At 39.1% G+C, this 14,612-nt stretch overlaps 1 protein-coding gene across 1 annotated transcript in view; it reads left to right on the top strand.

Moving 5' to 3' along the window:
- The window catches only part of PKD2 (polycystin 2, transient receptor potential cation channel), a 58,253-nt gene that overhangs the window by 29,351 nt on the left and 14,290 nt on the right, over window positions 1–14,612 (top strand). Inside the window, exons 7-10 of the mRNA XM_036454239.2 lie at window positions 404–571; window positions 2,550–2,731; window positions 3,849–3,969; window positions 7,105–7,203. Of these exons, the coding sequence (XP_036310132.1) occupies window positions 404–571; window positions 2,550–2,731; window positions 3,849–3,969; window positions 7,105–7,203 (570 nt within the window). The remainder of the gene's footprint in view (window positions 1–403; window positions 572–2,549; window positions 2,732–3,848; window positions 3,970–7,104; window positions 7,204–14,612) is intronic.

Raw genomic sequence — 14,612 nt, 5'->3', positions numbered from 1 at the left:
TCACCTTAGGTTGTGTGATGGCAATTCCTGAGTAGGTTTTTGTGTATATATTTGGTCTTGAACTAGAGTATGCGTACTTTGAGGACAGAGTTAGTGCACTTAAATTCTGTTTGTTCATTGGATTTCTGTTCCTAACTAGAGGAGTGCAAGAAGCAATATACTGTGTTGCTGTGCTCAACACTTTCCTGTTATGTGAGTGACATTTGTGAGTGCAATTGGGTGAGAAAAATGTTGGTCCCTAGAATTAATACAACGGCAGAGAGAAATAAACTAGTCGCTGCATCTCTAGAACTAAGGCTAACTGTATATGATGAAATGCCCTAACCTTTCACATACATGGAAATGTACATTTGTTGTCTATTTCTAAAATGCTGTAATAATCGAGAAGTCTTTTGTTTTGCAGCTATCAGTGATGGCTATAGGAATTAACATACACAGAACATCAAGCGTGGAGGTGCTGTTACAGTTCCTGGAAGATCAAAATACCTTCCCCAACTTTGAGCATCTGGCATACTGGCAAATACAGTTCAACAATATAGCTGCGGTCATAGTATTTTTTGTCTGGATTAAGGTAATGTATGAATTTCATGTTCTGGATTTTTAATAACATGTTTCCTTCTTTTTATTAACACGAATCTCACAAAACATTGGATAAATTTGCTTTTGTGGCCAAATTCAAATTGGCAGCCAAAGCTGCTCCATATTTTGAAGTAAACTAATGGGACTCATTTGATCATTCCTCTTGCTGTGAATGATGCTCCCTGCTACCTGAGCTCTTGCAAGACCTGTCCCTGTAAGTTTTAACAGAAGCAATAGAGGCCTTTTCAGTATGGCAGCTGGGCTGGAGTCCAGGCTACTTTAACAGGGACAGGTCACCCGGATATAGATGTGACCAGATGAAGGAAAAGGAACTAAGAGGAACGGAGAGAGGGGGCAGACATACTGATTGGAAATGAATGCCTCTAGAGCGATTGCCTCTTTTCCAGGGAGAGGACATAGGGAAGCTTTACCCAGAATTGAGGTTGGAACAAGCACTTCTGAGCAGTTCCTTAACCTCTCACTTCCTTCTTTTCCCAAGACATAATGTGCATTTCCATGCATGTGAAAGGGTAGGACATTTCATCATATACAATAAGCCTTAGTTCTAGAGATGCCAGAAATTTCTGTCATTGCAGGACAGCTGCCAGCCTCTCACCAGTGCCAATTTAAGTTTAAATTAATCAAAATCATATACAGGTAAACATTCAGTTTCTTGATCACCCTAGTCACATTTTAAAAAATTTATTTTTATTGATTTCAGAGAGGAAGGGAGAAGGAGAAAGAGATAGAAATATCAATGATGAAAGAGAATCATCACTGATAGGCTGCCACCTGCACACCACCCATTGGGGATCAAGCCCACAACCCGAGCATGTGCCCTGACCTGAATCAAACCTGGGAGCCTTCAGTCCATAAGCCAACACTATCCACTGAGCCAAATCAGTCAGGGCGAGCCACATTCTGAAGTGCACGGAGTCTGTATGTGGCTAGTAGCTACTGCATTGGACACTGGAAATAGAAAACATTTTCATCATCACAGAAAGTTTTATTGGGCAGCACTCATAGAGATACTAATAGAGATTGTATTCAATAATGTGTTTACAACAGCCTGATAACATTTTGATGTGGCCAGAAACAGTTTCTAAGAGGTCTTGAAGTAACATTCTGGGTGGCTTAGTTAATGCTTCAGCTGTAAATATCTTGCCCCCAAAGCTTTTAAGAACCATTACATTCTTTCAGGCAGGGTCGTGGCTCAGCTTCTTTGTATCTTCCCAGTGTTCTTCTGTATAGAGCTGTGCAGGTGGCCATGTCCTCTGGGCTGTGAACTGCTCAACCCGGGCAGCCATCCTCACTGCCTTGTCTACAGAAATGCTTTGTATGGCTTTGCAGTCAGACAGAGCTGGGTTCAAATTCTGACCCCAAGCCCCCGCTGACTCCTGAGATAGTCTACCAATGTTTTGGTCACTGTTAAGATTTGAGGTGGTCTACTTAAGCCCTCCCCCACAATGAGCAATAAATGACAGTTAATAATTGAAGTATTTCTTGGAGGTCTCTCTCTCTCTCTCTCTCTCTCTCTCTCTTTCTTTCTTTCTTTCTTTTTTTTTTTTTTTTTAACTAGTTTTTATTTGTGGGAGGTTTTCTCTCTTTTATTTGAAACTTCCTTGAGAGAAAATTACCACTAGTCATTTTAATTACAATTTACTGTATTTTAACCACCAGGTAAGTGTAACTAAAACGAGGAGCTTTGTTCTGTTCACTGCTATACTCCCAGCTCCAAGAATTGTGCCTGGCGCATGGTGGGCAAAATACTTTTTGAATGAGAAAATAGAATTTGCTAGATTTGAAAAAAAAAAAAAAAGCAAATTACTTTTCTTTTAATTCAGATAATATTTTCAGCATTCATTCATGTTGCAACATGTATCAACATTTCATTCATTTGTGAGGCTGAATAATGTTCTGTTGGCTGTACATGCCCATTCATCTGTTCATACCCTTCTTGTCTTTTACAGCTCTTCAAATTCATCAACTTCAACAGGACCATGAGTCAGCTCTCCACAACCATGTCTCGGTGTGCCAAAGACCTCTTTGGTTTCGCAATTATGTTCTTCATTATTTTCTTAGCCTATGCTCAGTTGGCATACCTCGTCTTTGGCACTCAGATTGATGACTTCAGCACTTTCCAAGAGTGTATGTAAGTATATGTGACATTAAGAAGAAAAGTTTAACCAGGGATGTCACTGCCTTCTCAGGGATAAAGGATAAGTCTTCATGGTTGCTGTTTAACCCATAGTTTAAAGGTAGTTATTTAAAATCAGAATTAAATCTCTTTCCCAGAGCATTGACCCACCAATGCAAAGATGACCATACATTCTGAAATGCTGATGCTTGAGGTAACAGCTCATATCATAGTGAGACATTTTAGTTAGAACAGTAGTAAATTAACGCTGTTCCAAGATCAAGGTCTTCTTAGCGCCACATGCAGATGGTAGCTTTTAAGAGACCATTTGCCTATATTTTTATTCCTAGTCAATATTGTTGCCATATGTTTTAAACATCAAGTTATTTTCTTAAGGAAAAAATAGTATTTCTAATATTCTCAGAGAAACTCAGTACAAGAATTTTCTGTCTTTTTCCGAAGTTCTCAAATATGATATTAAAAACAAGAAAAGTAGCCAGTATCAGATTTCCATTCCATTTAGAAAGGAGTCAGGAAAAGAGATGATCATGATAATTGAAGTTAATAAGGCTTTGCACATTGGGGCCCCTCTTTAATGTTGCTGTTTGATAAAAGTCAGGAATGAAAATGATTTTACTAATGAAGACCCAGTTTTGGTAACACATGGCCACTCTGGCCCCCACTTTGAGTGTGTATCAGAATGTTGGATCTTTGAGACATAAAATTTTGGCTCTCCTTCAAAAAAATTTTTTTTTTTTTTTTTTTTTGTTAAGAGATTTTAAATTCAGACCCAGATGGCCATTGTGAAGGTTTAGGGTTACCATGTTTTACCTAAATTATGTATTAAATTCATATAGCCCATTGCCTTATAAATTATCCAATAATAATTATTATATTTTATTAACCAAATTGAAATAATATTTAGCGTGAAAGAATTACTTTTATTCCAGAAGGCTTCAATTGCTCATATAAGTAGCAAGAATATTCCAAAAGGATTGACAGTTTTCTGTTATTTGACAATTATCTACACTGAAAAAAATGCCTGAAATCGTCTTTTAAGAAATATTGCTTCAATGCCGTACATTCTTTGTTTTTGTTTTGTGGTGTTTGTTGTTTTGTTTTGTGTTTATAGCTTCACTCAATTCCGTATCATTTTGGGTGATATCAACTTCGCAGAGATTGAGGAAGCTAATCGAGTTTTGGGACCACTTTATTTCACTACATTTGTATTCTTTATGTTCTTCATTCTTTTGGTATGTATGCTTTTATTTAGAGTGATGTGATTTAAATTTCATAAATCACCATCTTTTCTTTTCTCTACACTCTATTCCCTATCATTTTTTTTTTTTTAATCTCAGGAAGTAGAAAAATGTGGGTATTATAAATCATATTTTATTTTATTTTATTTTATTTTATTTTATTTTATTTGTCTTTGCTTTACAGTTTTAAGTCTTCACCAAATACCTTTTCCATGGATTTTCATTTATCTAACTATAGATAGATAATAATGTCTATTCAAGGAAAAATATAGATCCAGTGCAAATTTATACAGTTACTTAAAATAATGCTTTGCCTAAAAAGTAGACTATACTTCCTCACATGCTTTGTTAACACAAACATCAGCTTTTCGTGGTCATTTGCTAACATGACTTGGCATTTCTCTCTCTCTTCTGTTTAAAAAAGAGGAACTGACTAAGCAAACTAGATCCAGTATGTCAAGAGTAATATTTGAGTGAATCATTGCTTGTCAAGATATTTTACTTTCATTTACTCATATTTAGCATACCTAGAGACTAAATCTAACAATGTATGGAAACTGCTTGAAAAAATATATTCAAAGATATTTGTTTATTCTCTTGATTTGGTACAAATTAACATTCTTGTCATTTTGTCTTAAGCTAATTAGGATTTTTTAAAAGACATTTTGTTCTTCATTTAACATCTGTACATTTATTTGTCTATTCTACTAAGAAAAAATTAAGTTAGTTTAACTTAGGCATTGGGTATTTTTTCGTTTAAACACTTAACATTTAAAGATTCCTCACATCAACCATCATCTTAAGAAAATGAAACTGTTTTTGCTTTAAATGGATTTTATAAAGATTCTTTGTATAAGACTCAGTAATTAAGTGTAATATCTCCAGAGCTGGACCAGGTCCTTAGTGGTTAAGTATATAGTATTTACTGAGTGAGAATTAGACGTATTTTAATAAAACTGAAGAGTCAGGAATATCATGCAAGCTCATTTGTATCTTGCTGTATGCATATACTGCGATTACTTTTTAACTGAGCCTCTTAAGTTTCTCCTTCTTATTATATATTAAAGAGTGAAAAAATAGAGGAAAAAGTAAGCCTTTCTTTCTCTCTAACATTGCTAGTACTTTGAATTCTGGAACATCTGAATCCCTAAATGTCTTCTCAGAAAACAAAACCAGGAGTTGAGAGTTCTGCAGTGACCTATAGTTGACTTCAGGCCACCTAAGTTTTCTTCGTATGTTGGTCAGCCAAGTGAGGGACATGACTGTGGCAAGTAGAAATGCCTCAGCGTGGACTTGCTTGAATGTTGTCCTCCAGTAGACAGCACCTTCTAAATTATTCCATCACTTTATCAGACCGATTGCGAGAACATGACAAGAAACACTTAGTTTTTTTTTTCTTTACACTAAAATAATTTTTTGTATTACTACACACACAAAAATTGCTCTCCCTACCCTGTCCCCAGCCCCCAAACAGAGGGGAGGCTACTGTCAATACAAAACTTTTATTTTTTTATGGGAATGACAAGCTAAGTGCAGTGTTGGCCACCTTTCTGAGATGAAGGCCAGGTGTTGATTTATTGCCCCTGTTAACAAGAAGCCACATTGGTGTGAGGTGGCCCAGCTGAGGCAGAAAGCAAAAGCCCCGTCATCCACAGGGAAAGACTCCAACATCCTTGTGAGACAGGATGGAGAGAAGGGTGAACTTCCTCTTCCCACACCTCCAAAAGCCTTTCTCAGCCACTTCCCAATTTTTTAAATCTCTTCAGAGGATGCACATTTTAATCCACTTCAGCTAATACATTTTTAGGTTTTAGGTAACAGCCATTTGGAAACAAAAATAAAACATCAGATGCCCAGATTGAAAAGGAGAGGTGGGAGATGTTATTCCTACTACAACTGCCTGCCCTTGGAATTGAGCCTTAAGCCAGGAACTTATGTGATTTCTATATCCTATTCTCATTTCTGCTGCAGAATCTTAAACAATATTCCTCCTTAATTCGTAGCAATTTAGTAGCCCATTAAAATCCATTCGAATAATAGTGCTCTCATTTGTTCATTCCTCAATCGTACAATAAATATTTACTGAACCACCGTATTCCAGGCAGTGGTTAGGAAAATAGAGCCCAACCCTGCCATCATGAAGACCCCATAAACTTGTAGGGAAAACAAAAACACTCACACAATTCTATAGTTACAAATCATAGTTACGTGCTAAAAAGGAAAAACAAAGGAAGGACCTAATCAACTGGGTACAGTGTTTCCAGAAAATCTGTTGGAAACAGGTGTTGAAAATATAAGCAAACCATTATACTGGGGAAGGGAAAAGTCAGGAAAATGGATTATTACTGAATAATAATAACTATAAATTACGTAGCACCAGACATTAGGCCCTGTCTCTGGATACTTTACAATAGATTATCTCATTAATCCTTACAACAAATATGTAGAGGAGATAGTATTATTTCTCCCATTTTATTAACATAAATACATTTTAAAATGAAGATTAGAAAATTTGAACAGTCTTAGCAATGCCAAGTTCATAACCCAAGTTTGCTTTACTCCAAAGTCTGCCTTGTCCATTAAGCTTTTCTTGACTATCTTCTTACTACACTTACCATATTCCTATTTGCGAAGATCTTTTTAACTCTTCTATCTTCTGTAAATCTCAAATGATATTATATAGCAATATCTGGCATAAGCATAGAATTTCACTTGTCTATGTGGACTGTTGAAATTTGAAGAGCTGTTTTAGAGTTCTTCACACCAAATAATTTATGTCAAATAAAAAATATAGAGAATATACATAAAGAAAATAATAAAATAATCCCTCCATTCATAGTTAGATACATTAATATTTTGTTGTATTTCATTCTTGTCTCTTTTTTCAAAATACATCACAATATATGGTTTTGTAAGTAAGAAAATGTCACATTTTCTTTTGGCATAACTTCATTGAAGAAATAATTTTCCCAAACAATATGGTAGCAAAACTATTAATTTGTGACTTCTTAAGACAGCAAATTGTTTTCTAAAAATGATGAACAAAATGGCAGTATCAAAGATTGGATTATTTACAAAATACATTTAGGTAGCTATTTAAACCTCAACTTTCCTTTGATTTACAAACAGAATATGTTCTTGGCCATCATCAATGACACTTACTCTGAAGTGAAATCTGATTTGGCTCAACAGAAAGCTGAAATGGAACTCTCAGATCTTATCAGAAAGGTATGATAAGCCCTAATTCTCAGAATTGTTTTGTTTTCTACATAAAATAATCATTGTCTCAGCCATATTTCCAAATCAATATTAATAAGTTGTCATTGTTTAAAATAAAGAGTAGGTTGCTATATTATAGGAATAATTTAAGTGTTTTTGGAGATAGAGATTGATACACTGCTAGCTTGGATTTAAATACTTTAATCCCCCAGAGTTAAATTCTCAATCTGGTTTTGTTCCCTTTGTTTTGAAACCTCCTCTAGTTGGCTCTCACTTTCAGACTCAGAATTCAGAATAAACTGAAAGATTATAAAGACATTTCCACTTTCTAGATCTTAATTACAATTTTAAAAAAGGAAACGTGCCTGTAGTTCATTCTCCCTTTATCCTTGGCCTTCGGAAGAAGTTGTGAAATAGTCCGAGGGGAAGATCCTTGGCGGAAGGCCACAGCCTAAGGGCATGAGAACTTTCAGTTATCCACCCTCTCAGGAAGTGTTTGATTGTTAAATAAAAGGCCCTTAAATAACAGGAACGTTGGGCAGTTTTGTTCTTCTCAATATGACTTCTTGACTTGGTTTAAAGCAACAACAAATGACTGCATCCAAAGTTCACAGCTTGTTACCTAACTTCATTTTGCTCAGAACAGTGGCTCCCCTTCTGTTGGTTTAAGCCATAGGACTATGTTGTCTGTGAATCCTGTTGTAACAGAGAACTTCCCCTTTTTAAAATAGAGTCCAATGGGTGGGACCTAAGATTTTTATTATCCTGAATTTTGCATAACAGGTGATGGTATTTTAGCAAATCTCTTGGATTTATGCAAGCAGTGCTCACTTTGCATGTTTGTTCTGATATGCATAAACACCAATTACTTTGGTTAAATAACACCAACCTCTCAACACAGTTCAATTTTCATTTATCACAGCATATTGACTAAGAACATAATGTATAAACTTCACTTGCAGTTATCACAGTATAATAATTGTGAGTAATGGTATAAAGTGCAAACTTCACTACAGATGGTTGCGTAAATAACAGATGTGCAGTCTGGTCAGTGACCAAATACCTCACTTTTCGCCAAGTCTCGGTTCAGTCGCTGAGGGTCTGCTATTCAGTTCACTCACAAAACATGTAGTTGTGTTGCTTCCTTATCTTCCAGTGATAAATCATGTGACCTTTTATGAAAAGAGAACAATTGAAAGAGAGAATGAGCCAGCAAAGATGAAAGTATAGCAGAGAGAGGAAGAATGATAATACTAGACATGAAAATCAAAACAAGTGCAACGGTTTATAGAAGAAACAAGTAGCTGGCCGTGGGATTCTCACTGCTACCATTTGAGAGATGCAGCGGAAATAACTTAGTGAAGGCAAATTTATCAGCGTAAATGAGAAAAGTGATTGCGACATAAGGAATGAAAATGTCTCAGAGGAAGTGGCACTGGAAAAAACAAACAACAAAAAACAAAACAAAACAAAACTTCCCATTAAAGAAACTTTTGCCAGTATTTTACAACATTAAAAGTGCCAAGGATAAAATATTGGTAACTGGCCCATATTAAGAAAGGATTGTGGTAACTCGCCAAGACATAGAGAAGATGCTCACTTCATACTGGTTATACAAGAAGACGACGAGCAGTGTTCACAATGCACTGAATCTGCTCCCTCTTCCCACAAAGAGAAAGAGCTGCACTACATACCCTGCCATGGACATAATGGATCCAGTCACTTCTGAGTTTGCCTCAGAGAGTTTAACTATCCATCAACCACATTCCTGAGCTCACAAACCATTAGACCAACTGGGATCCTTTCACTATTGAAAATCACTACAATAACAACAGCAGTAATAATAATACTTTTCCATTCTTATAATAAACACTGTGGTAGAGGAACAAATTTTCTGAATCTTCTGCCTAGTCTAGTAATCAAATAGACAAGCATAGATAACGAGAGAAAATAACCAAATTTAATATATACATACGTACGGGAACCCCATATACATGAGAGAGTCAGAGACCCCCACATGCAGGAGATGTTCAGAGATAGAAAGGTAACTTAGGTCTGATCAAATAATTGAATCTATACCGTATCCCTCCCCTGGGAACTGACCTTTAGACCACTTCATAACCGACATACCTTTTTGCTTAGACCACATTCCATTTGCTGAGACCATTATCTTTCTCCTCCGGACTTGCCCAGGACCCGGACTGCCCAGAAAATTCCCGCCTAAAAACCCTGCCTTTAAAACCTCTGACTGTCCAGTCTCTGGCTGCTGGTGCCATTTGGGGACTCAGCCCATCTGATCTCCAGATGACCTAATACATGTATAATCCCCGACCACTTTGGCCTCGTGTATTCCTTCTCCGGTGACTCTAACAGGAACATGGGTGCAAAATACATTCTGAAAGCTGAATCCAAAGAGGTATGTGGTAGGCAGTGGGAATGGCACCAGGTGTTAGATCTGTGGGGTCAGACTGGATCTGAGTTCAGCAACCTCAGTACTTGAGTTCTGGCTAGGGAAGAATTCAGAGCCAAGACTCAAACAACAAGACTATATTTATTTATAAAATCAAAGAGGTGGAAGAAGTAATTCATAGAAGAAACGGGCTTAGAAAACAAGTTATAAAGGTGAAGGAAGGGCCCTTGGAGCTTGGGAATAGAGAAGGTAAGGGTAAAGAGCCTGGGGTGGGGGAGTGGAAGAGAAAGGCGCAGGCCTGCTATCAGGAGGGAGCCTCTGGGTCCTCAGCTGTAAGGGTGGAGATTTTAGGGGAGGTCCCAGGGGAAGATCTTAATAGAATGTTCAGCAGCTTTCCAGGTGTGTCCTTTCAGTCTCCACTGAGGGATTAGTCAGTGTCAGCACAGGGGTGACTAGTCAGAGCAGCTGGTTCGGAGGTCAGCCACAGGGTCAGTGGTCTGGTTTTGCTGCTATTCTGAGCTTGGGGCTGAAATACCACTGAGGCCTCGATGTTATCTCTGGGGAGGAAAAGTCAGCGGGTCCAAGCAATATGCTTGACCAATGGTATGCTAGGAGTGGAAAGGTCACCCTGGGGGCAAGGTTCCACCCTACAGTTGTCCTTTGCCAGGCACCTGGGGCCTTCCACTCAGGTGACTTTCTGTCCCTGGCCCATTGTCCTTGCTCTGCTCAAGTCTGTCTAAAGTGCCTTAAGAGCCTCAAAGGGTCATTGCAGGAAGAGTAGATGTTTAGTAAATACAAGTTTGTTCTGCCCTATAGATTGGTCAAAAGGTATCTCTAATAATTATTCATTATCTCAAATAATTGCTCATTATGGGCAAGGCCCCTAATTAAGGTTCTTCTAGGTAATTAAGGAAGGGGTAGACGTTTCTCTTGTGACTCATTCTGAACCCTCATAGTCTTCTTCTCTGAAACTTCCCTGGATAGTTCACACTCCAGAAGTTGGGTTGGTAGGTGGTTCTGCGTCTCATTAAGCCAGCCTCCATCTTGAGAAAAGCTCAGTTCAGGGAAACAGCCCTGTCTCATTTCCGGAGGCGGTGATGCAGGTGGGCTCCCAAAGTGAAGCCCGTGGCACAAGCAGTCAATTGTTTCATAAGAGACATCTCTATGGAAACAAAGAAAAAAAACACGCACCAACAAATGTCAATGATGCGAGCGGACTATAATCCCAGTTTCTGAGTCTGTAGGCAGGCAGCCAAGAAGATTTCTAGCTGTCTGCCTCCAGTCATCCTCAGATGGAGTGAAGACAGGCACTTATAATCTGATAGATTCTCTGGTCTGCAGTCTGAATGTCTCTGGCGATCTCTTTACAATGGGCATGGAGATTGTCTAGACATGAGCTGCCTTGGTGATATCTCCGAAGTTTACTTCACGTTGTCCCACGTTAGCCTGCGTGGTGTTGGAAAAGGGCAGTTTTCATTCTCAATACTTACAAGTTTAAGGGTGAGAAAATGAAAATGATAGTTTGGAGGATTGCAGCAAAGTATTTAAGAAAGCTGATAACATTCTGTCGCCAGTCCTCCAACAAAGAAAACTAGAAAAATTCCAGATCCAACCCAGTTTGGGTAGAACAATTTAAAAACTCAGAAGTCATTGAGCAGTGAGTGGGGTGGTGAGCACACAATACAATATGCAGATAATGTATTATAGAATTGTGCGCCTGAAACCTGTATCATTTCAACCATTGTCACCCCAGAATATTCAATTTTTAAAAAGTCAATGAGGCGCGCCTTGCTGCTGCTAAGACGGCGGCTGAGCACCCGGAGCCTCCCAAAGGAGAGCTGCAGCCGCCGCCACCGCCACGTCCTGATCACTATGGCGCCTGGGCTGCCCAGGAGCTTCAGGCCAAACTGGCAGAGATCGCAGCTCTGATCCGAGCAGGGAGTCGGGAGGAGCTGGTGGAACGGCTAGAGAGCTATACCGGCCAGACTGGTATTGTACTGAATCGCCGGTTCTAAGAGGGTGGAGATGGGGACAAAGCAGCTCCCCCTCCCATGTCAGCACAGCTCACTGGGATTCTGATGCCGCCACCACCCATGGGCCTACCCCCTCTGCAGCTTCCTCCACCACCTCCACCTGGCCTTGGCCTTGTTTTTCCTGTGGCAGTTAGACCCCACCCACCAAACTTGGGGCCCCGCAGCCTCTCGGTGTGGGTGAGCCTGTGGCGTTGTCAGAGGAGGAGTGGCTGAAGCCGTTGCAGAGGCAGGCAGCTTTGTTGGTGCAGCAAGAGGAGCGCGGCAAGCAGCAGGGAGGTCATTCACTGAAGGAACCATGAGCTCTTGGTGCAGCAGAAGCAGGCAGCTGTGCTACTGGAGCAGGAACAGCAGCAGGAGATTGCCAAGACAGGCAGCCCAGTGCCTCAACCCCCACAAGACATGGACCAAATGGGCATTCCCACTCCTCTGGGTCCTCAAGTTGCTGCTCCAGTGGGCCCCACTCCTGCTGTTTTGCCAATGGGGGCCCCGGTTCCCTGGCCTCGTGGTCCCCCAGCAACCCTTGGAGATGAGAACAGAGAGATGAATGACCCCTCGGTGGGCCCCAAGACCCCCCCCCCCCAGGCTTTGGAAAAGATCCTGCAGCGAAAAGAGAGCTGCCAGGAAGAGATGAACTCTCAACTGGAGGATGAGGAAATGGAAACAGACACACGCTCATCCCTGGGCCAATCAGCATCAAAGACTGAGGAAGACTGTGTCCATATCCAAAAAAAAAAAAAAAGAGAAAAACCGGAAGTATCTGAACCAAAAGAAGAAGAAAAAGCCCCAGCGGGTACGAGGGGCGTCATCTGAAGAGTTAGAGCATGGCCATGACCCAGAAGTATGAGGAGCATGTAAGGGAGCAGCAGACACAAGTGGAGAAGGAAGACTTTAGTGACATGGTGGCTGAGCATGCTGCCAAACAGAAGAAATGGAAAGCTCAGCCTCAGGACAGCTGTGGGGGCAGCAAGAAATTGGACCTAAAAGTTCAAATTTTAGGTCCCCCTCACACATCCAGCCCTCCTTCAGGCCTCTGCTTGGTTGCCTGGGCTTCACACATGGGTCCCCAAGAGCCAGCTTTCCCACATTCCCAAAGGCTTGTCATTCATGTTCTTATTTTAGGCCTGTTTGGTAAATAAAGCAGTTTCCCAAGGTGGGAGGGGGGGGAGGAGTCAATGAGCAATACTAGAATCTAATCCCATAAAGTCTAATACCCATAAAGGTATATTATAGTTTCTATTGCAACATAATTTCTTATCACTCATTTTTACCAAAGATAGCCAAATTAAGACTAATTTATTTGAAAAATGAATCTACCTTCAACAAATGTGGCTTGATTATTTGTATAAGCCCAGCAAGAATAATTATTACCCTCATAGACTCTTTTAAATCTGCTTTGCTGGAATTTTTCATAAAGAATCTTCAGATTGAATTTAAAAAAGACCTCTCAAGGCCAAAAAAAGCCAAGGGAAATACCTGCCATCAGGTGTTCCCTGCAATACCTACAGGTTTGGGTGAGTTTCTCTTTTCTCAAGGTCCCCAAAATATCCTGAGGTTCCTATACCTGCTGAGAAGTGACATTCTTTACTCACATGGAAATGCTGCTGGAAACCATGAAAGCAAAGTACCAGGTCAATATTTCCAAGTGTTTTCATTGGCTTCCATAAGTCAATCTTAATTATTGTTTTTTTTCAATCTTTATTCTTTAAAGCTGTCTGGTCATATGCATGTCTCTCTTAAATAAGACATCCCATTCAAAGTCTTGGTAAGAAAACCAGTTTCCATTTGTGTCCTATTATAAAGAGAACAGGTTCTTATTGAATTTATGCAAATAACCATATTGTCCTGAAAATAAAAATACTTATCAAGAGTTTCTCTAAGTGCTGGGGGGATCAGGTAAGGAGAAATGTATGTATTCAATATTGCTTACAAAAGTACAATTTGCCAAGTGCTAATCAGAGGTGGTTTTAGAGAAATAAGTGTCCTTTCATCTGGAAAACAAAAAGTTTAAAAGCAAAATTTCAAACAAAAAAGTCATAAGAAGTATAACCATTTTCAGCAATTTATTCAGTCCTATGCAATTAAACTTGTTCTGGCTGGCACCAGCTTTTTCGTGAGTTCTCTCAACCTTGCCTGATAATCAAGGGTAATAGGGTCCATAGGGTCTGTCATAATTCAGAGAAGTTCATGTCCATTGTTTAGCCATCACGATGTTTCTGGCTCAGGGTAGACTATTTCCGTGTTAAGTATCAGGATGGCAAAGGTCTGGCAATGAGGGGCCATGTTTGCAGGAACGGCATGAATTCCATCCCCATTTGCCACAGTCTGACAGAAATCAAGTTAAGTTGTTTTAATGTGCCACTCAATTTTGATGACAGATACTTTATGCCAGGACATCTTAGATTTCCAGGAATCTCACATAATTTCTGGAACACTTATAACACGTACAAATACAACATAAAGAATGCTTAATATTATTTCCAATTTGGCAATGCTTCCCTTGTAATTTCAACACACCAAAATAAGCCTAATTATAGCTCTTTGTAAGGAGTGAAAACAAATATTTCGAGGCATTCCCTTCTGGATTCCCAGGCTGAGAATCTGTTTATAATTTAAATTTTGGGAAGTTTGTCAAAGTGTATCAAAAGGTTTGGATATTTGACTAAGTAGGATAAGAAAATCATTATGAAACAATACTTAATTACCCATTTAACCAAAAATGGCAATACAAGATTTCAAAGACAAATACAGAATTTCCACGATTCTTAGCAAAACATATCGATAGTTCTCATTGTTAAGGATATACAGTTTTGTTTGTGGTTTTTTTTAATAATAGAGGACCCTATTAAGACAGTATAAAACAGAAAATTATTTGATAAAACAACAGAATCTTTGTTTGCTAGGCATAAAAGTTTTTCACAGCATTAGTAGCAAACCAATAATCATTTTTAGCAGAGAGAGAAAATCTAGTTTTGCAT

The sequence above is a fragment of the Pipistrellus kuhlii genome, unplaced genomic scaffold (genome assembly GCF_014108245.1).
Source record: "Pipistrellus kuhlii isolate mPipKuh1 unplaced genomic scaffold, mPipKuh1.p scaffold_m20_p_1, whole genome shotgun sequence".
Taxonomy (NCBI): Eukaryota; Metazoa; Chordata; class Mammalia; order Chiroptera; family Vespertilionidae; genus Pipistrellus; species Pipistrellus kuhlii.
This window is presented reverse-complemented; position numbering and strand designations above follow the sequence as displayed.